The sequence below is a fragment of the Colletotrichum destructivum genome, chromosome 8 (genome assembly GCF_034447905.1).
Source record: "Colletotrichum destructivum chromosome 8, complete sequence".
Classification (NCBI taxonomy): Eukaryota; Fungi; Ascomycota; class Sordariomycetes; order Glomerellales; family Glomerellaceae; genus Colletotrichum; species Colletotrichum destructivum.
The window spans coordinates 2,729,729-2,746,588 of NC_085903.1; the positions used below are offsets into that span (position 1 = coordinate 2,729,729).

Sequence of the window (16,860 nt, forward strand, 5' to 3'; positions counted from 1 at the left end):
TGCATTTAAACTATCCCAAGGTGCTCTGAGATTATCCTAGCTAATCCTGCAAACGTCGTGTTTGTGCCCGAGATGATCTGGATACTGACCTGAACGCCGAATTCCTTGAACAACCAAGACTGGAGCTCGACACCAATCATAGAGTCGATGCCGTGGCTCGAGACGGAGGTGCCCTCATATTGGAAATCCTCTGCTTGGGCTCCAAGAATTCGCGCTGACCTCTCCATGATGTGCGACCCGATGGCGAGAAGCGACTCGTCCGCGGAGAGTCCCACAAGCTTGGAAGTGAAGCTCTCAAGCCCCCCACCCCCTCCCGTCTTGCCCGTGAGTGCGGCAAGAGCCTCCAGCTCCTCCAAGATAGGCCGCATGCGCTCGTCCTTGTACCAGAACGCATCAGACAGATCCAGCCCTTCCATGGCTACGAGCATGGCTTGCGGCTCGAGACCGAGGATCAGCTGAACGTCGCCCAGCTGGACCTCCTTGCCCGACGATGCACCCTGGATGATGGCGGCTTCGAAGCCGCTGAGCATCTCACGCTCGTCTATACCGAAGGGCATCTTGCGCGCCAACGAGTCGGCAATGCTGGTGTTCTCGGCTACCACTCCGACATCCTCGACCATGGGCAGTGCCAGGGAGCATGCGACACGTCCCTGTCGTCGGCGTTGCAGTGCCAGGAAGTCAAGAAAGCTGTTGGCTGCCGCGTAGTTGGCCTGGCCTTGGTTGCCGAGCACAGCCGAGATACTACTCGTCATGATGAAGAAGTCGAGTGGCATGTTGCCAAGCACTTTATCGAGAACCAGGGCAGCTTCGACCTTGGGTCGCATGGCAGTCTGGTAGGCTGAAAAGGTCATGGTCTGGTATAAACCATCCTTCTTTTTGTCAGCGATGCTGCTCATGAATACGGATGGGTTAGCATACCTTGAGGACCATGGCAGCGTGGACGACGCCCTTGATGCTACCCTGGGCCGATACAGTAGAAACAACATTGGCGACGGCTGTTTCATCGCTTGCGTCGACGCAAAATACATCGACGTTGGCTCCAGATTCTTGGAGATGCTGAACGACATCAGCAGCCTCTGGTTTGGCGGTTCCGGACCTGGATAGGAAGACAAAGTTTCTGCAACCCCTCTCCAGCATCCAGGTAGTCAAGCTACGACCGAGGCCGCCGAGACACCCGATGAGGAGATAAATGCTGTCTCCGGAGAAACCAACAGGCTCAGTAGTAGTACGTGACTATAAACATGGTTAGTCGGTCCATCTTAGCCATGAAGGTGAAGGTGTATTTATATGGTGGAGACACTGACCTTGATCTTGTCCTCACCGTATTTGAAGCTCAGGACATCGGCACCACTTTCTGCAATAACACGGCGAGCACTGTCTAGGTCTGACAACTCTTCAACGTTCAGAGAATGACTAGCAGGCAACGTAACCCTTTTGACCAGGTCAATGCTGGTCTGAAGGGTGACTTGCAGCGCAGCCTGGTCGACTTGGAAGGCCTCGGACAAATCGCAGACATGGAGGCCCACGCCGCGGGCAAACGGGCGCATGTCCAAAGCATAGTCCTTGACAGATACGTCGCTCAAAACCAACCGGGCGCCCCGAGGCATGGCAAGCCAGAAATCAGTGATGAGGGGGCTCGGAGCGGCGGCGATGACAGTGATGCGCCGTCCTTTGGAAGCTTCAAGCAGCGATTGTGCCATGACAGTGTCCTGGGGAACCTTGGAGACGCTGAAACCGAGATGAACGCCTAGCTCCACCACGGATTGCTCAAATAGCGGCGAAGCAGCGGGCAAAAGGAGAACGTGATCGCCGGGAGCAACGCCGTGACTGGTAGCAAGCAGGGTTGAGTCGACGGCCTTGACGAAATGGGGTAGGAAGCTAGCGATATCCTGAGAGCTATCGGGCAGTGTAGCAAAGACGGTAGCCACGACGCGCGTCTCGAGCGTCTTCTGAGTGAATGCGACGACGGCTTGACCAGTCAGGCCGGCGTCGAGGTCTCGGCCAATGCGCGTAACGGTTCCTGTAACAATACGTGCGCGCCCCAGATGTCTGGAGGCAAGAATTTCCTTGCTGATGGTGGTGAAGGAGACCTGTATCTCAACTTCGAGGGGAGCCAGCTCGACCAGAGATTCCGAAGCTGGTGTCTCGAAGACGACTTCGTCGCCAACGATGATGCCCTTGTAAGACTTGTCGGCAGACAAAGTATCAACGGTGGCCTCCTTCTGGCCGAACATGAGGTCGTTGAGACGATCACTCGTGTCGATACGCGGGACTAGAACCCGGTCCTTGGTCAGCCAGTGCTCCAAGTCACCCCTCGACTCGACGGCGCTGGACAGGGCTGCGAGCCTCTGCTGAACAAATGCCGCTACTTGCTCCGTCGTCGCGTCCACGTCAGCATCGATCAGGTTGATCCGACTGGAGAGAGCCTCGGAGCGTACGGTGCGCAGAAATCCTTGGGGTGTACCGCTGGCCGCTGATAGTCCAGAGTTTGCACCCCTAGTGATCCAGACAATGGGGTGGCCGGACTGCAGTATCTTCTGAATGGCTACCCATGTTTCTTCCGTCGACCCGTTGGTCAAGACGGAGCCATCCGCATCGTCGATGACGATGCTGTGAAGCTGGCCGTCGTCGACGAGCGTAGAGTTGGCAACAGTAAGCGGGACAGCCGAGACGTTCAGAGCACTGGCAAGACTGGACTCGTTGGAAACATGGAAGACGGTGATCCGCCCGTCTTTGACTCGGGCCTCCTCCGGTTCGTCGTCCACTTCTGTGGTTGCCGGCACCCACGTCACATTGCTGTAAGGCTTCTTCGGCCCGAGCTCGGCAAGGCTGGGCGGCACGGCAGAGTCGTAGGTGACGAACTTCCAGTTCTTGATGTCGAGGATGCAGCGGCCCGACTCGGAGAAGAGCTGTACTTTTCCCTCAAAGTGGCGGTCCAATGCTCGCTCGACCCAGGCAGTGCACTTGCCTTGGCGATTCACGTCTTGCTCGCCGGGGAACTTGACGGTCATCTCCTCAATCTCTACTGGGATAACTCCCCATGGCATCTCCTTGTGCTGACCACGGTGGACGGCGGCAATGACGACGTGGAGACAGCCGTCAATGGTAGACGGGTGCATGAGGTAGCGAGACTCATTTTCCATGGCAGGACATTCCGTGCGCACCTGGATACCGGCCGAGGCAACGCGGTCCTTTCCGTTGGCTCGCACATTGTCCATGGTCTGAAAGTTGGTTCCGTAGCGGAATCCGACGCGGTTGAAGGACCGGTACCAGCGCTTCCCAGATACCTGTCGATGCAGCTGGCTAGCTTTGTATGGACTGCTTGGCTCTTCATCCTGCGTGGATTCGTCGGGGAGCTTCTGGATCTTCCCGTTGCTATGCTGGATCCAGCTTCCACCCTCGAACGACTCGACGGTGAAGCTGTACCAGTCTCCCGCTGCCAACTTCTCAAGACGAGTATGCACCTCCACTCCCTCGTCATTTTCGGGAACAATCAGCGCCTTGTGCAGGCTAATGTCTCTAAGGCGGACACCAGAGGCAGCTTCTGGCTCCAGGTCCAGCTGCTGATGAAGAGCCTCGATGGCCAGAGAGACGTGGCCTGCCGCGGGAAAGACGACCTCGGTGCCAAGAATGTGGTCGGCAAACCAGGCCACGTCGCGTTGACGAAGGAAGTTTTTCCAGGTGGAGGAGTTGGTGGACAAGCCGAAGATGCGACGGCCGAGGACGTCGTGGCGCGGGAACTTGGATTCTCTCAGCTCCTGCATGGCGCGCGGCTGGTACCAGTACTTGCGCTCGTAGTTCCACTGGTAGTGCGGCAGGTCTGGGAGGTAGCGAGGCTTCTTGCTATGTTTGCCGCTTGCCGGCGAGTCCAGCGACGGTGAGTTGATGCAGTTGACGAGGCCGAACTCGACCTTCAACCCCCGATTGTAGAGCTCGCCCACCGTCCTGAGCAGCGAGTGAGCGCTGTTGGCGCTGCGCATCAGCGAGGGCACGTATTGCATGTCGTAGCCGTTGGACTGGATAATCTGCTTGGTAGGGCCACCCAGTGCCGCGTGGGGTCCGATTTCGATGAGGATGTTGACCTCGGAGAAGCCGGATGTCTTGTCGCCCAGCGTCGTCACGGCCTTGTCGAAGAGCACGCGGTTGCGAAGGTTATCGCACCAGTAAGAGATGGAAAGCTCCGAGTCATCGAGCTTGGTCCCGGTCACGGATGAGATCATTCCGACGAGCGGGCGGCGCCAGCTCAGCTGCGTCTCGTCAAGGGACTGGCGAGCCTTTGCATAGAGCTCGGCGTACAAGGGAGCGACTGCATCCATCTGCCGCGAGTGGTACGCCTTGCCTGTCTTGAGCTGCCGGGCGAATATGCTGGACTGGTCAAGCTTTTCCTTCAGCAAGGTGATGTCCTCTTCGCTGCCACTCATGGTGACGCTGCCAGGAGAATTCTCGCAGGCGATGGCTAGACGACTCGCCACGTCCTCGTCCAGAGAGCTCAGGTATTCGGGCATGTCGGCGGCTCCGACGCCCACGGCTAGCATAGTTCCAACTGGCGCAGCCCGGGCAACGGCGTAGCCACGGAAATAGGCCGCCAGAATGGCCTCAGGGGCTGAGGTCCTACCGGAAGCATACGCTGCTGCGATCTCACCGCTGCTGTGTCCCACTGTTACTTCAGGTTCGATGCCCCACGAGGCGAAGAGGTCGATGATGGCAATCTGGATGGCGGTGCAGACTGGCTGCGAGATCTCAGCCTCACCAACTCGGCTGGACTCGGCCGTCTGCTCCAGTATCGTCGTCAAGCGCCATGTCGGGACAGGCTCTATCTGCCGCAGCACGCGGTCAAGAGCATGTAGCGTCTCGGCGAACTGAGGAAATATCCGCATGGCTTCGTAGCCCATGCGTGCCCACTGGGCGCCTTGACCCGTCATGATGAAGCCGATTCTGGCAGGTCGACCCAGCTTGGTCCCGTACGAAAACTTGGCAGTGTTAAAGGCCTCGGCCTGGTGACCGTCATCGACGAGGACGTAGCCGCGCGAGTTCAGCTGGGTTCGCCTCTCGTTGAGCGAGTACGCCATGTCCACGAGATAGTAGTCTCCAGCTATCTGGCTGTGTGCTTGGATGTTGCGTCGGAGCGTCTTCTCGTCATGCGCGCTCATGGTGACAAGCAGCGGTCGATCAATCTTGCCATAATCGTACTTGGCTGTGGCAATGGGCTTGCCGTGCTCATACCAGGGGCAGATGCTCTCGATGGACTCGACGACAAGGTGCGCGTTGGTGCCTCCGTATCCAAAGGACGACACGCTGGCACGGCGGACATCGAACTCGGCGGGCCAAGGCATAAGGTCCCTGACAATCTCAACATTCCACTCTTTTGCCTTGATATTAGGGTTGAGCTTCTCGAAACCATAAACGCCAGGGATCTGGGCATTCTCTGTCATCAGCGCCGCCTTCATCGTGGCAAAAATGCCAGAGGCCTATCTTATATGTTAGCTTGACCTTCTTGACTTGGTGAACCATTGCCGGTGGAGGTAGAGTAGACATACAGCTTCGCTGTGACCGATGCTGGCCTTGACAGCACCGAGAAGAAGCGGCTTTTCTGTGCTTCTCGTGTCGTTCATACCTAGTGACACGGCTCTGACCTCGATGGGATCACCAGTGGGGGTTCCGGTACCGTGGCACTCCAGGTAGGCTGTCTTGCTGGGGTTGAGGTTGGCGCGCTTGTATGCATGGCGAAGAACCTTCTCCTGGCCTAGGGCATTGGGGTATGTGATACCCATGCCTTCGACCTTGCCGTTGGTGTTGACGGCAGAAGATCGAATGACGCCCCTATTCAACGTATAACACCCTCGTCAGCTTTCCATCAATCTGATAGCATGGTCTCCAGGAAAGGAGGTCTTACCTGATTACGTCCTTATCTCTGATGGCATCGGAGAGACGTTTCAGATACAAAGCACCAATGCCTTCGGCCCGTCCATAGCCGTCTGCTCGCTCATCAAAAGTATGGCACCTGTTCGACATGGTCAGTCATGATACTGTAACTATATCGTCTTACCCTGGCAGGAAGTGAGTGCTTACTCCGAGGTAGGAGATAGAACACCAAGCTTCGCCGTGTTCATGTGTTGATCCTATCGTGCATGTGCATCAGAACTCGCTGTCGGAGTATTGGTGACCAACGCACTTACAACAATCATGACAAGGTTGCTTCCGACAGCCAGGGCAGCAGTGCAGTCTCGGGAGCGCAGCGCATGGCAAGCATTGTGGATGGCGTAGACAGAAGACGAGCAGGCCGTGTTGATGACGCAGCTGGGGCCGTGTAGGTTGAAGGTATTATTGATTCGGTTGCTGATGATTCCGGGGTCAACGCCAGTGGCCGCGTAGTTGTGCCTAAAGTCGCGCTCAAAGATGGAGATCTGCTGGTAATCGCTGGTGAAGGTTGCTAGGTAGACACCCGTGTTAGACCCAGCGGCTGCCTCGAGGGAAACTCCGGCATTCTCGAGAGCCTCATAGCAGACCTCGAGCACCTTGCGTTGCTGGGGGTCGAGCCACTGGGCTTCAACGGGAGTGATGTTGAAGAAACTGGGGTCAAAGTCGACCGGATCCTCGTCGAGGAAGTATCCTCCCATCGCCGAGAAGGATCCAGGGCGTGACAGGTCCGGGTGGTAGTGCGCATCGATGTTGAATCGACTGCTAGGGACTCGAGGCGTGCGGACAGACTTCTTCTCGCGAAGTATGTCCCAAAACTTGGACGCCGAGTCCACGGAACCGGGCAACCTACAAGCTGTCGTCTCAGAGTTAGAATAAATCCCCAGTGTAGTTTAAGGATAGGTCTGATCTGATATTGATATTGCTCAAGGTAGGCCAAGAGTAACAACTCGCGGTCTTGTACTGAGGATGAGGATGGAATCCAACATACCCATGCCGACAATGGCGACAGGCTCGAGGCCCAACTCGGCCTCCTCTATCATCATAGGCATCTTGGCTCCGCTTTAGAGACGCCGTCAGATATTCGTGCAAGATGTCGTTTTCTGTGTCGGACAGATTCTGGAAGTATTTGAATTGACTTTGCGAGGTAATAATAGTTCTTGATTATTTTTGTCTTCTTAGCACCAAAAGCCATGAGGCCATCTCACAGTCTTATACCGACAATTTCACAGCGATCTGTTCAAATATTTCCTGGAACAGTCGCTATGAGGTTATTTTGCCATCTTGACCAGCAGCCGGCCCGACCTCCGAACGGGCATTTGAACCCGTATCTAACTAGTATGCAGATCATTCGGCACATGATGATGTGGGTCATTCTCTTGTGACACACTCAATCCGTGTGGGTTGAGGTTGCATTCCGAGCCTTGCAGGTCCTGATCACCACTCATTTCCGTCACACATGCTGCGAGTCTCGGACCGTTGAGCGTGACCCTACAATCAAGGCTCACTATTCACGGGAGATTACGGGCTTGAGGTGAGAGTTTTCCGCAGCCATCGAATTCAAACCCCATGCAGCATACAGCATACAGCAGAAGCGCGAGATCTGTTAGTATATGAACCGAGCGAGGATTGCCTCCCGGAGGAAATTAAACTTATATTCTAGATCATTATCACCACTTGACCTTCCTCATCATCTGATAGCTTTCAATCACTACTTCGCCACATGCTGTAGTCCACCCCATCACCAACGCAACACAATGCCGCACAAAGTCAAGGAAGGCCGGGTTCATCTGGACTTTGCCATTATAGGCGCAGGTACGATTCCTCTCTCATCTTGACCACTTGAAGGCAAAAAAAATGAAGGAATTAAAGAAATGAATGCTGATCCGAATGATTAGGCTGGTATGGCCTCACCGCTGCTCGCTCGCTTCTCAAGCTGGAACCCCAAATCAAGCTGGCCATCTTTGACAAATTTGACACAGTGGGCGGAACCTGGGCTAAAGAGCGAATTTACCCGAACCTTGTGGCCCAGGTCGAGTTTGGATACTTTGTAAGCCCTAAAGAGCAACCTTGATATCTTCCTACCATCCAAGTAGTGCTTTGCTGACGAGGAGATTTCCCCAGAATTACCCTTCAACGCCCATGACTGCAGACGGCAAGCCTGGCAACAACCTCGTGTCGGGAGACATGATCTTCCGATACCTAGACAACTTTGCGGAGGAGAACAACCTCAAGCGTCTCATCAAGTTCAACAGCTGGGTGTCAAAGGTGGAGCGGAACCCTGCCGGCGCCGGCTGGCTATTGACGGTCAATGGTCAGGTCATCGAGGCGGACAAGGTGGTCTGCGCGGCTGGTATCACTACACAGACCAACGACGTTGACTTCACCGTCACGGACGATTCTATTCCCGTGCTTCATGCGGTTGACATTGCCAAGAATATGCCCAACTTTGAGAAGGCCGAGAACAAGCACATTGTTGTCATTGGTGCTGCCAAATCTGCTTATGATGCGGCATACCTCTTTAGCTCAATGGGCAAGAAGGTCACTTGGTATGTAATTCTTTCGCTCGGCCCCTTTCTCTGGGTCTACTTTGTCGCTGCTGCTGACACTGATCCTGGTAGGATCATCCGTGACAATGGCTCAGGCCCCATGCCTATTATGCCCACCAGAATGCTTGGAAACGTAAGGATGAATGATCAACGCCTCTCTCTACACCGGAATGACCACGGTTAGCTGATGAAGTGGCAGAATACAATCACATTTGGCTCGAACCGGATGATGAATTACCTCAGCCCGTCCATGATGACAACGGACACATGGCTCGGCAGCTTCTTTCACCGCACCAAGCTGGGCCGCTGGTTGACGCGGGCCTATTGGGCCTACATCACCAGCCAGGCTGAGAAGGCGGCTGGCTTCGGCGGCAACGCCGGTAAGGTGGAGGCCCTGAAGCCCCAGATCAAGGACAACAGCTGCTTCTGGTGCGAGAGCTCCCTGGGGCTCGTCACCATGGATGACTTCTGGAGTACGCTTAAGAAGGGCGACATCCGCATCGTCCGCGACAACGTTGCGGTGGCGGACAGTGCGGGCATCACGCTCAAGAACACGGCCGAGCGAGTCCCGGCCGACTATGTCGTCTACGCCACGGGTTGGGGCGACCATTTCAGCTTCTTCTCGCCCGAACTCAGGGAGGAGATGGGCATCCCCCCTTACGGCAACCCTGTCCCGTCCAAGGCAGCCGGGGGCGTCAAGATCGACCCGTGGTATTTCCACGACAAGGCGGCTGATCAGGTCCTGGCTCAGAAGATCCCACTTCTGGCCGCGGGCCCCAAGGACCTCAATGGGTGGCAGCGGGGGCCGACGCGTGCCATGACAACCCGCCGCTGGCGGTTGTACAACCGGGTGGTTCCGCTCTCCATCGCCTCGGGCGACGATCGCTCGCTCGTAGTCCTTGGCCAGATCCACACGACGCAGACCCCGACCATCTCCGAGGTGCAGTCGCTCTGGGCCATGGCCTACATGCTTGGCGACTTCCAGCTGCCCAAGGAGGAGGAGTTGGTACAAGAGATCTGCACGTGGAACGCCTGGACACGCCGCCGCTACGGTGCCGTTGGCGAGCGCTACCCTTACGCGCTCTTCGACTGGATCACCTACCTGGATCGTCTGCTGGGCGACCTGGGCGTGCAGACACAGCGCAACGGCAACGCCATCGTGGACTTCTTTAAGCCATATGGCCCCAAGACGTACCACGGCATTGTGGACGAGTACTTGGCAATCCGATCCAAGAAGGCCAAGACAGCCGCAGCCGGCCTTGGGAAGGGACGCGTCTCCAGTGCAGGCTCAACCTCTAGCTAATCATATAACGAAATACGAGAGTCAGGTCGAGAGTCGAGCTGGGTGTAGCGTGATCATGGTAGGGCTATTTCTACAAAGGTCTCTATGCCAGCGTGGTCAATCGGAGGTAGCTGCTACAAGCAAGTGAGACTTGCTCAATATAAACACGGATTTGTTGCTGCTTGTGATGCCCATTGCGTTGCACGATTCCGCTACGGCAAGGCGAGATGACCAGACTTGTTTCTTCTTTTTTATTTGATTTGCTTTGTTCCTGGTTTCTGTTAGACAAAATCAGCTGCTCTCCAATGCGTTTCTAAAAAATAAAAAACAAAAAGAAGAAAACAACAATCCGATCTGCTCAAGTGGGTGTATTTTCTTGCATCTATAACCCAATACAACTCGCATCCAGGAAACCCGTGCCTTTGTTGCAGTAATAGAGCAACAGATTCTAAAAAGCCCTTTCTGTATAGGCGTGATCTTGCTAGTGTAAAAAAAAAAAAAAAAAAAAAAGGAAACCCCCCCCCGACCATACGAAGTGTAACAAGAACTATTACATTATCGTATAAATGTATCTCAAACAAAAAATATCGCTTGTCGCCCTTCCAGAACAACCCTTCCCCCAACACACAGATATCAGCCTGCTGCCAAATCTACGAGTCCAACGAGACGGTTGTCGAGATCAGCGTTGCTATTCCGCTTCTCCGCGTCAAACTGCCCAAGGAAAAAGATGGCGATGGGATTGTCGCGTCCCAGCTGGACCAGCATGGACTGGAGCGCATCAGACGAATCCATCAAGGAGTGGATCACGGTGACGGGCAGTTCTGAGGTGCCACACCAGTGGAACATAAAGTCCGCGGTGGTGGCGTGTTCCCGTGCCGATTGTCTCTGCCGGCAGCGCAGTACGGATTGGAGGGCCACGTATATGACCCACGACACGGTAATGGAAGATGCTGCGTCGCGGGGGACGACGCGGGTCAGCAGGGTCTCGGCAAGCTTCAAGGTCCGCTGCAGAACCTGGTCCTCGCCGGCACGGTCCTGGGTAGAAGAGGCGGCGGAGCGGGAGACGTGGGTCTTCTTGAGCTTTGCCTCATCGAGCACAACACTCCATGCCTTGAGGTAAAGGTCGAGCATGGTTTTTTGACCGGCGGCCGAACTGGAGTCGGTCCCGACAAAGCTGCGGAGGTAGCGAAGCGTCTGCTCTACCTGATGCTGATGGGTCCAGAAGCTGTACGGCAGGCCGTCCGTCTCGTACCTGGTAGCGCCGCTATGCTTGGCATGGATGACGATTCTTTGGGTGAGGATGTGAGCCGCCCACAGCGCCTCCTCGACCGAGAGGGGTCGCGGAGCCGCATTCCGAAATATCTCCTGGATTCCGATGCGATTAATGGAGCCTTGCTGTTCATGGGCCTTGAATATGGGCAGCCATGTTGTCATCTGCCGTCACGAATGAAGCAGGCGCATCGATTAGTGAAGGGGCTCGAAAGTGCCCAACAAGTGGGTGGTGTGTGTGTATTAATGGGTGCGCGGGGGGGGGAGGATCCGCATATGCGGGCTCATGCAGGTGTGTATGATTTGCAGGTATAGATAGAGGGGGTGAATTGGGTGTGTATACAACTCACCTCGTCTATTGGACCGACTAATCTGCCCCCCTTCATCAGCATGCAGGCCAAGCTGCTCGTCGCCCACTGGGCCCGCCTTGCCTCTTCCAAGAGGTCCGCGTTGTTTTCTCCCTCCCTTATGCTGTTGCTGCTGTTGCTGCTGTTGCTACTGTTGCTGCTACTGCTGCTGCGGGCTGCACCATCTAGGCAATCGAGCTTATGGGGACGGATTGTCTGGGTCAGCCAATCGGCTCGGCTGACAGTGAGCCAAGCCTGGGCAAACTTGGCGTGTTGGACTTGGTACAGGCCAATGAGAACGGCGGCCTGCAGGGTTCGGAGGAAACTTTTGTCGAGCTTGCTGTGGGGGTCGCACCGGCCGAGAAGGCTGCGGGAGAGCCGATAGAAGTAGCCCGCGTAATCGTTGCCGGAGGCGACGTGCAGGCTCGTCGTGGCCCATGCGGTGAACTGTGGGCAGGCCGGCACTGCGTGGGCCATGACGGCGTACCGTAGCGCCACAGCCTCCCCCGACGTCTCCTTTCTAAGCGGCAAGAGATCGTCGATGCTGTCGAAAAGCCGGATAGTATGCTGACACGTATCAAAGTAGGTTTGAAGACTAGATAGAGAGAGGAAGGCACAGACCTTTTGTTATTGTCTAGGTCTATCGGGGCCACGAGGAGCAGGGAGGGGAGTCATGGTCGTATACGTACAGCAGAGTAGAGTAGGAGGCGGGGAGATGGTCGAGCCGACTCGACCCATTGCCAGCCGTCTTGACGGTTGCCGCGGTGGCGTGATGGCTCATCTGGACGTGTGGCGTCCGTGCCATGTACAGCAGCTGGTCATCCTCGGTGGTGTCGGCCATGTAATCAGTGTAGGAATGGGACTCGAGGGAGCCGGCCAGCGAGAGACTCTGGCTCACATAATCCTGAGACAGATCGTCCATGCTGTTGTCGTCCCACAATAGCTGGTCAAAGGGGATGGAAGAGGGGTCGGCCACTTGATGGTGGCTGTGGTGGTCTTCGATTTCGAGCAGCGACGAGTCCAGAGCCGCATCAAAGGCCATCTGGGCATCGTCGCCCGACGGGAAGCTGGGTGCGGAGCTGTCCCGCCCCAAAGGCGGACAGACCTCGGCCGGCCCGGCGGTGATGGAGGCTGCTTCTCGGTCAATTCCAAAAGGGCCTTGTGCACCCACCCACCCCACGGGGATATTGGTGGCTTGTTGCTAGGTGATGAATGGTGGATGGAGGACGGTACATAGTAGGTGCTTACAGCGTTTTGGCCGTCCCCTGGCCGCCGACTCGGAGTATGTGCACTCCCACGCAGCTCTCCCACTCGCACACTGTTTGCAAAACGGCGTTCGGCCGTCACACTTGATCTTGCGGTGCCGACACTTGTTGCAGGCCTTGTGTCGATGTTTCCTCGTGCCGGTGTTGGTGTTGCTGTTCTCTAGCGGCGCGGCATCCATCTGAGAGCTTGGCGAAGAAGCCATGCTTCTTCTCCCTCCAGTCCTAGAGCCCAGCACGATTACCTATATTGACGATGAGCTGCCTCGTCTTTCATCTTGTCGTCGTCAAGTTTCCTTGTCCCGGTGCTCTCTTCGAGGAACCTGTCCTCGCTCACCTGTAACAACGCTACTTTATATGCCCTTTAAATGCCCATTTTCTCTCTTTTTCTTTCTATCACAATGTTACCTTGATCATATCTCTGTGTTTGTCAGCCAAGCAAGGCATTTGGCTCGACAAACGCCATACGCAAGTCCCAAGCGTCTGCATCGCAAGCTTAAGCTGTTGGTGGTGTCGACAGGCCCCGTCCCGCTCCCGGTCCGTTCCGCGTAAGCACGAACACAGTTCCAGGATGACTCGTAAGCTTGTAAGCGCCAGCGTAGCGATGCGGCACGTAGATGGGTGGAGATGGTAGTATTGAACGGACGCCCTCCCCCCCCCCCTGCTGGCCCACCCTGAATGCTACACGAAGCAAGAAGGGATTTGCTCATTTTTCATCCCTCATTTTACTGACGTCGAGAGGCTCCTTTGGCTCTGACTGGCCGAAAATGCAGGCCTCGGCGGCGGAGCAAATGCCGCATCTTGACGGTGTCACTCACTCCCCCGATCCGATGCTCCTTCTTTTGGGGGGGAGAGGGACTTTTTGTTCCCACCAAGAGAAAACACGTTCAACATTACATCAATAATTGTCATCATAGCTGTAGTCAGCTTGCCAAGCAGTCGAGCAAGGCATGCTTTCCCCTTCCGAACTGATCCCCCACCGGAAGAGATGCAGATCAGTTGTCCATGCCTCGCATTATCTCTCCCACGTATACCCAATGGTAGTTGGCTCGGGCTCCATCGACATAGGCAAAGAGAGTGCTTCCGTATCTCGGTCCGGGCGTTGCATAATGACAGGACCCGTACACCACCGTACAGTCTTTCATCTCCGTAGGATATGTCTACCTGCTGCCTATATAATTCATTGGTGTACTATCGATGCGCATTGCAGCTTAATCAACATCACGCTGCTATCTAGGCATCGCATTGCTTATCTTACAAAGTCCATATCATCCAGCCATCGTTGCTCGATCGACCAATATGGCCTCCCTTGCATTCCCATCCATCGCCAAAAAGGTCGTCGTGAAGGATGGCACCACGTACGGCTATGCAGTTGTGGCTCCTGCAGCAGCGGATAAGCCAGTGTTCTTGTTGCTTCACGGGTACCCTAGCTCGAGCTATGATTGGCGTAACCAGATCCGCACCTTGTCAGCGGCGGGCTATGGTGTCATCGCCCCCGATCTACTAGGTTATGGTGACACGGATGCTCCCGGGGGTGTGGGGGCTTATCGGTTCAAGACTATGTCTCAGCACATGTCAGATATCCTCGACTCCGAGGGAGTATCGGGCTGTATCGCCGTTGGCCATGACTGGTGAGCTCGCCACCACTGCCCAGGGAAAGAGGGCGTGAAACTGAATCGGTCACCAAGCTTGCTGACTATTCTTCTCGCAGGGGGTGTGGCTTGCTTTCTCGGCTAGTGACATACATACCTGATCGGCTGATTGGAGTCGTGTTCCTCTCCGTTAGTTATCTTCAGCCGGGGCTGGTTTGGGACATTGGTAAGAAGGTTCTCTTATCGATTTATCTTTGCATCCGGGAAGAGAAGCGACGAAGAAGAACACCAAGAAAACCAAGAAAACTCGGCCCCACTGACTCGTTTATGAGATAAGGGGAACTTATCCAACTCGGCCGCGAGATTAATGGATACGAAACGCACGGCTACTGGCTCTGGCACGGCACAGAGGAGGCCGTTCAGGATTGCGAAGCCCAGGTAAGGGAGATTCCCTGCCATTTTCTCCCTTGTCTTTCTCCGTCACACGCATAGGCTTACAAGTGAAATCTCTCTCCCCACTCTAGCCGGCATCGGTCTTTAATCTCTTATATCCAGCCGACCCCGAGGACTGGAAGAGGTACTTCGCCCCCGTGGGAAAAGCAGCCGAGTATGTTCGGACAGGACAGCTGGCTCCGCTGCCATCATGGTTCAGTCTCGATGAGTACACGATTCGGGACCGCATCTTACAGATGAATGGATATCGTGGCCCTCTGAACTGGTACAAGGCCGCCATGCAGGGCCTTAACCTTCCTGACGAGCATGAAATCTCGGAAGTGGACAAGGAATGCCGTGTCCCTACGTTGCTGGTTGTTGGCGACCAGGATTATGTGCTGCTTGCCGATGCGCAGAGCGAGAACACCAGGAAGTGGGCAAAGGATCTCCGTGTCGAAATACTCGACTGCGGACACTGGATCCAGCTCGAGAGGCCCGACAAGCTGCAGAGCTTATTGGAGAGATTTGCGGCAGAAATCAGCAACGGAACATCCTAGACCACAAGGATGATGATGTGACAGCCACGTCTACTGTACGTACGTGAGTGGGCTGGAAAAGATCAGACGGGAAGCCAGCAAGCCAGCTAAGTAGCCGGATAGCTGTCAAATCGGAGCGAGGACATTAGATGCAGACAAGCTTACAGAATAGAGAAGAACATCTAGTCCACGCAAGGATCTTGTGATGGTTATGCTCCTCCCTTTGACTGGGCTCCCCTGGCTCGCGATTGAGAACAAAAAAAGGAACCACTGACCACCTTGATATAGCCCGGCCCAGGAGTTGTGATCGATTGCTGTAAGAGACTGATATAAACCAGCCCTGCCCCCGAACGCAATAGGGCAGCACTCTGTCTTGACTCAGTTGTTCTCACACACATGCGCTGGCTCCCTACAAGCCCGTTCCCATCATAGTCGAGAGTTTCGGACATGATTCCCCGCTATAAATTGACCAGTGGTAGCATCAACGCCTTCAACATGTTTGTGCCTCGGCTCCTCAATCGCCTGCATACCAAGCATTGCGATCAGCGGGCTTGACACCAAGAAACAGACATTCGAAGACTGACTAACAGCGTACTTTCTTGGGTCTACAGCACTCGCATGCACCTCTTCGCCGCTTGAGAGGTTTCCTCACCCGGGCATGCTCCTGAGAATCTGCTTGGATATCCTGTCGGCTGCTGCTATTGGGGATCTCCATGATAGCCCCACTGGTCCAGGAGCCGTCAAAGTGGGAAACTCTCTCATCGATACGGGCCTTGCAGAACTTGATATACACCCGATAGACCCCTCCCTGCAGTGACTCTCTGTGCGAAAGTGGATACACCAGGCATACACGAAGAAAAGTCAGACCATTCTCCTGAGAGCCAAGAATGACTGCAACTACAGAGCCAGGATTTTGAGAACATGTAAGAGAACAAGGGGCCTAAAGGGTCAAGAAGCAACGTCGCTAGAATCACATGCCTTGCTTAGGCCATCGGCCGCCCCCTGTCGGTAATTAGATACATCAGCACATACATACAGGTATTGCCAACAGCCCCGCAAGCCTAAAAGTTCCCATGTGGGAGGGTGGTGCGGGGGATTAAAAGACCGATTGGTGAGACGTACTGATGAGGATGAGGAAACTCCTCTTTCTGCCCAGCCCCTGAGAGACCCTCTTTGGCGGATTGTGCTACTCCGCTAGGTTACTTTCCCAAGAGAGGTACAAGCACGCCCTCTTCTGTTTGGAAATGTATGTGACTGGACTGAGGGGAACCCTTGCTGAGATTGACTCCGCCCTGACTCCGCAATTGTGAAATATGTTGGAGCAGGTGCAAAACATGGTTGAACTTGGTCATTTGACCGGCTGCGTGCTTAATCTCTCATGGATCAGCAGTGAAAACGCACCCAAGTGGTAGATGTTGTCTCTTTAAAGTGGAATTAGGCCTTAGCAGGCGTTGATTAGGCAATGCATGTATTATTATTGGACAAAAGTTCCACCATCACTACCTAGACCACCCCATGTAGCCAAGGCAACAGGGATAATAACCCCAGTCGAGAGCGGCTGGGCCCGACAGTCTAATAAATAGCGTCGGTCTAGCGTACCTCCGGCTCCAAATCATGCAGGTTTAGCAGGTTAATCAGGCCGCGCGGACCACCGGAAAGCCTTGTGAGGAAGTAG

The 16,860-nt window shown here is 55.1% G+C and overlaps 3 protein-coding genes across 3 annotated transcripts; 2 read left to right on the forward strand and 1 right to left on the reverse strand.

Annotated features, from left to right (window-relative positions):
• Positions 1–5: 5 nt before the first annotated feature.
• On the reverse strand, positions 6–6,968 carry CDEST_12682 (Putative Acyl transferase domain superfamily, phosphopantetheine binding ACP domain, thiolase; the record flags this gene model as incomplete). The annotated part of the gene is made up of 8 exons (XM_062928838.1): positions 6–869; positions 919–1,233; positions 1,305–5,468; positions 5,538–5,820; positions 5,894–6,001; positions 6,070–6,119; positions 6,177–6,772; positions 6,908–6,968. 8 exons carry the CDS (start codon positions 6,966–6,968, stop codon positions 6–8), a joined length of 6,441 nt encoding a protein of 2,146 aa, XP_062784889.1.
• A 705-nt stretch (positions 6,969–7,673) lies between these two features.
• On the forward strand, positions 7,674–9,768 carry CDEST_12683 (Putative flavin monooxygenase FMO, FAD/NAD(P)-binding domain superfamily; the record flags this gene model as incomplete). Its single annotated transcript, XM_062928839.1, has 5 exons — positions 7,674–7,731; positions 7,815–7,966; positions 8,041–8,465; positions 8,538–8,598; positions 8,665–9,768. The coding sequence occupies 5 exons, from the start codon at positions 7,674–7,676 to the stop codon at positions 9,766–9,768; spliced, it is 1,800 nt and encodes a 599-aa protein (XP_062784890.1).
• Positions 9,769–13,924: 4,156 nt separating this feature from the next.
• On the forward strand, positions 13,925–15,206 carry CDEST_12684 (Putative alpha/beta hydrolase-1, epoxide hydrolase; the record flags this gene model as incomplete). The annotated part of the gene is made up of 4 exons (XM_062928840.1): positions 13,925–14,256; positions 14,337–14,443; positions 14,555–14,655; positions 14,742–15,206. 4 exons carry the CDS (start codon positions 13,925–13,927, stop codon positions 15,204–15,206), a joined length of 1,005 nt encoding a protein of 334 aa, XP_062784891.1.
• Between the last annotated feature and the right edge of the window lie 1,654 nt (positions 15,207–16,860).